This window comes from Empidonax traillii, unplaced genomic scaffold (genome assembly GCF_003031625.1).
Source record: "Empidonax traillii isolate 1590-97213 ecotype Southwest subspecies unplaced genomic scaffold, ASM303162v1 scaffold1668:size145401, whole genome shotgun sequence".
Classification (NCBI taxonomy): Eukaryota; Metazoa; Chordata; class Aves; order Passeriformes; family Tyrannidae; genus Empidonax; species Empidonax traillii.
The window spans coordinates 133,998-137,114 of NW_020956861.1; the positions used below are offsets into that span (position 1 = coordinate 133,998).

General features: G+C 55.0%; 1 protein-coding gene across 2 annotated transcripts in view; it reads left to right on the forward strand.

Annotated features, from left to right (window-relative positions):
- GART (phosphoribosylglycinamide formyltransferase, phosphoribosylglycinamide synthetase, phosphoribosylaminoimidazole synthetase) overlaps window positions 1-2,369 on the forward strand; it is a 33,250-nt gene extending 30,881 nt beyond the window's left edge. For both annotated transcript variants that reach the window (XM_027908260.1, XM_027908261.1), the window contains one exon: window positions 1,133-2,369. In XM_027908260.1, the coding sequence (XP_027764061.1) occupies window positions 1,133-1,315 (183 nt within the window). In that variant the 3' untranslated portion in view covers window positions 1,316-2,369. The remainder of the gene's footprint in view (window positions 1-1,132) is intronic.
- The last annotated feature ends 748 nt before the right edge of the window (window positions 2,370-3,117 follow it).

A 3,117-nucleotide genomic window follows, 5' to 3' on the forward strand; every position in this document is an offset into this window, starting at 1 on the left:
GTACCCTCTCCCTGAGCCCCCCCACCTGCCAGGGCCCCCCAGGGCCTGTCTGGAACCCCCTCAGCCCCCGAGTCTGCCCCCTCCTCCCTCCTCTGTTCCCCCAGAGCGTTGTAGCTCTGTCTGACAGCGATTCCGAGAGCAGGGCAGGGCTTTGGTTTGCTGGCCCTGCAGAAGGGACTGGAAAGGAAGAGGCTGGCTGGGAGTTTAAGCTTTCCCTAAGGGAGCTCTTCCCTGAGCTTCCCACTGCTCCCTTCCACCCTTTGGAGTGGGGGGGCTAATTCATGTAAGGCCTTGCTAAGCCAGAGTCTTTACAGAACACGGCCCCAACTGCTTGGATTTTCTCCTACAACCTGCCTGAGTTGTTGCTTTCAGAAAAAAAGAGGGAAACTATAACAAACAAACAAAAAAAAAAACCAACCAACCAACCAAACAAACCCCACAAACAAAAAACAAAACACCACAAGAGAAAACCCCAAAAAATAAAACCCAAAAAAACCCACTGGAAACGTTGTGAGAAGCTGGAAAACCTGGCACTTTCTGTGGGTCAGAACTTCATCAAAGCAAGCCCAGAGATGTCTCAGCTTCAGACACGTTTTTCTCAGGAGGGGGAGCTTTTGTTGCACCCTGTTCAGCTCAGGGTTCAGGGGAACTCGGCTCCCCCCTCCTGCTCCCCCTTCCACTGCTGCTGGAATCTCTCCTCAGGAGTTTTCCTTTCTCTGGGTAAAAGGGGCCTGAGTTATTTCTCCAGCTAGAAGGGAAAACTGCGTCCCTTTCTCCGGGCCATGCCCTGGAGTTTCTGTGTGTGGCAGTGCCCTGAGGAACAATCCCTGACCCGCAGGGATCTTCCCCCGGGATCTGCTGGATCCTGTCCCAGCTCCATGCCAGGGCCTGGCTCATTCCCCCTCTGGATTGAAATGCCACCGTCCTGCCCAGTCCAGCCCCTCCAGTCCCTGGTTAACAGGCCTGTGGGGGTGTCTGGAGCACAGTTGTTGTTCCCGGGGTTCTGCTCCCTCCTCCTTTCCCTTGGACCCTTCCCGGGCCCAAATCGGCTCCAGCACCTTCTCCTCCCCCCTCCCCAGTCCGTGTCACCCCCCCAGTGACAGCCCCTGCCGTGCCGTGGCTGTTCCCGCAGGAGGAGGTGGATGCCGGAGCCATCATCTTCCAGGAGGCGGTGCCGGTGAAGGTGGGGGACACGGAGCAGACGCTGGCGGAGCGGGTGAAGGAGGCAGAGCACAGGGCCTTCCCCGCTGCCCTGCAGCTCGTGGCCAGCGGGGCTGTCAGTGTGGGGGAGGCCGGCAAGATCTACTGGAAGTAGGAGCAGCAGCACGTCCAGGGATGTCCTGGGGGCCCTGAGTGACCCACAGCACGGACAGCGTTCCCTTCACTCACGGGCTCACAGGGTAAAGATTCAAATAAAATCCAGAGAAAGCCACACATGGGACTGTTGAGGCTGTTCCAGGAGGTGCAGCAATGGCTCTGGTGCTTCCTAATTTTAATCACTTCCTTGGCCAACATTTCAGGTCTCGGTCGCTTTCCTAACAAACCAACCCCCCCGGCGGTTCCAGGGAGAGCTGAGCCCTCTGGCACTGCCATGGGGACAGCAGGGCTGCTCTGGCAGAGCCTCAGCCTGGGCCAGGGGCTCTCCTGGGCTCTGCTGGGCAGCGTTTGGGGGGAAAGTACAAGGGAAGAGAAAGGCAGAAACTTTCACTCCTAAAAACCTGGGGCAAACCAAGAAAAAACAACCTCCCAAAACACCAGCTCTTGGGTTCCTTACCACCTAGCTCCTGGTTTGATGGTGGTAGATCTTGTCTGGCCCAGTTCTTTGATACATCCTGGAATTCCAAGCACTGCTGTCAGTCAGATGCCAATGGGATTCAGTGTCTACTGCCCCTTTTCCCTCAGCATTCCCATGTGAAGGCCCAGGAATTCCCCTCAGAGATTTGCCCAGCACCAAACCACTCGGGTTTCTGAGTTTCTAAAATGAGCAGAAAGACCTGACACAAAACCCTCTCCTTGGCTTGTGAGACATTCCTCAGAAATTCTGAAGTGCCTTTATTCTTGGAGCGGTGTTGTCACCTGGAGTAACACTGATGGACACCCAGTGACTGTGACCACTGGAAAACAATCCGGGTTCTTGGGCAGCTCAACCCCTGTGGTTTTCTTTCCACATTTAGTGCAGTTCTGGGACCATTTTAATGTACTCACTAGAGGAACAGCCTTCCCTCCCACAGCAGAGAGGGAGCTGAGGATGTGCTTTAGAGCTCCCCCTTAATACAGAGAAAGCTGATTTTAGTCTGGGCTCTCATGTCCTGATGGTACTTCCATGTTGGCATAATCTCCTTTGCATTTGAAATAAGGTCTAATAAAGTTAAAAAAAAAAAATCTAGAAATATTTGCTTGGAATTCCTTTACCAGGAAGCTGGAGGAGTTTGGGAAAGGGGATGCTGCTGGAGAGCAGGGCAGGGGAGGTCACACAGCGTCAGGCCTGCTCCAGGCAGGAGAGTCAGGAGAAACAAAGGCTTGGAGGGGTGAAATCACTGCCTGTGCAGTGAATAAATATCACATTAAACCAGCATCACATAATTGATCAAAGCTGTTTGATCACTGCCAGAAAGGCAGGACACACAGAGGCTCCAAATCCATCACCCCATTGCATCACCCCCAAATCCAGCACCCCCAAATCCAACACCCCCAATCCAACACCCCCAAATCCATCACTCCACTGCAGCACCCCCAAATCCAGCACCCCCAAATCCATCCCACTCAGTCCAACGCTCCACTGCCTCACAGGCACATTGATCCCCACTCAGATATTTTGCCACCTAAGGCTGATGGCAAATGGGATTTCACAGAATCCCAGGATGGTTTGGGTTGGGAGGGACCTCAAAGCCCATCCAGTGCCACCCCTGCCATGGGCAGGGACACCTTCCACCAGCCCAGGGTGCTCCAAGCCCCGTCCAACCTGGCCTGGGACACTTCCAGGGATCCAGGGGCAGCCACAGCTTCTCTGCCCAACCTGTGCCAGGGCCTGCCCACCCTCCCAGCCAGCAATTCCTTCCCAATCTCCCATCCATCCCTGCCCTCTGGCAGTGGGAAGCCATTCCCTGTGTCCTGTCC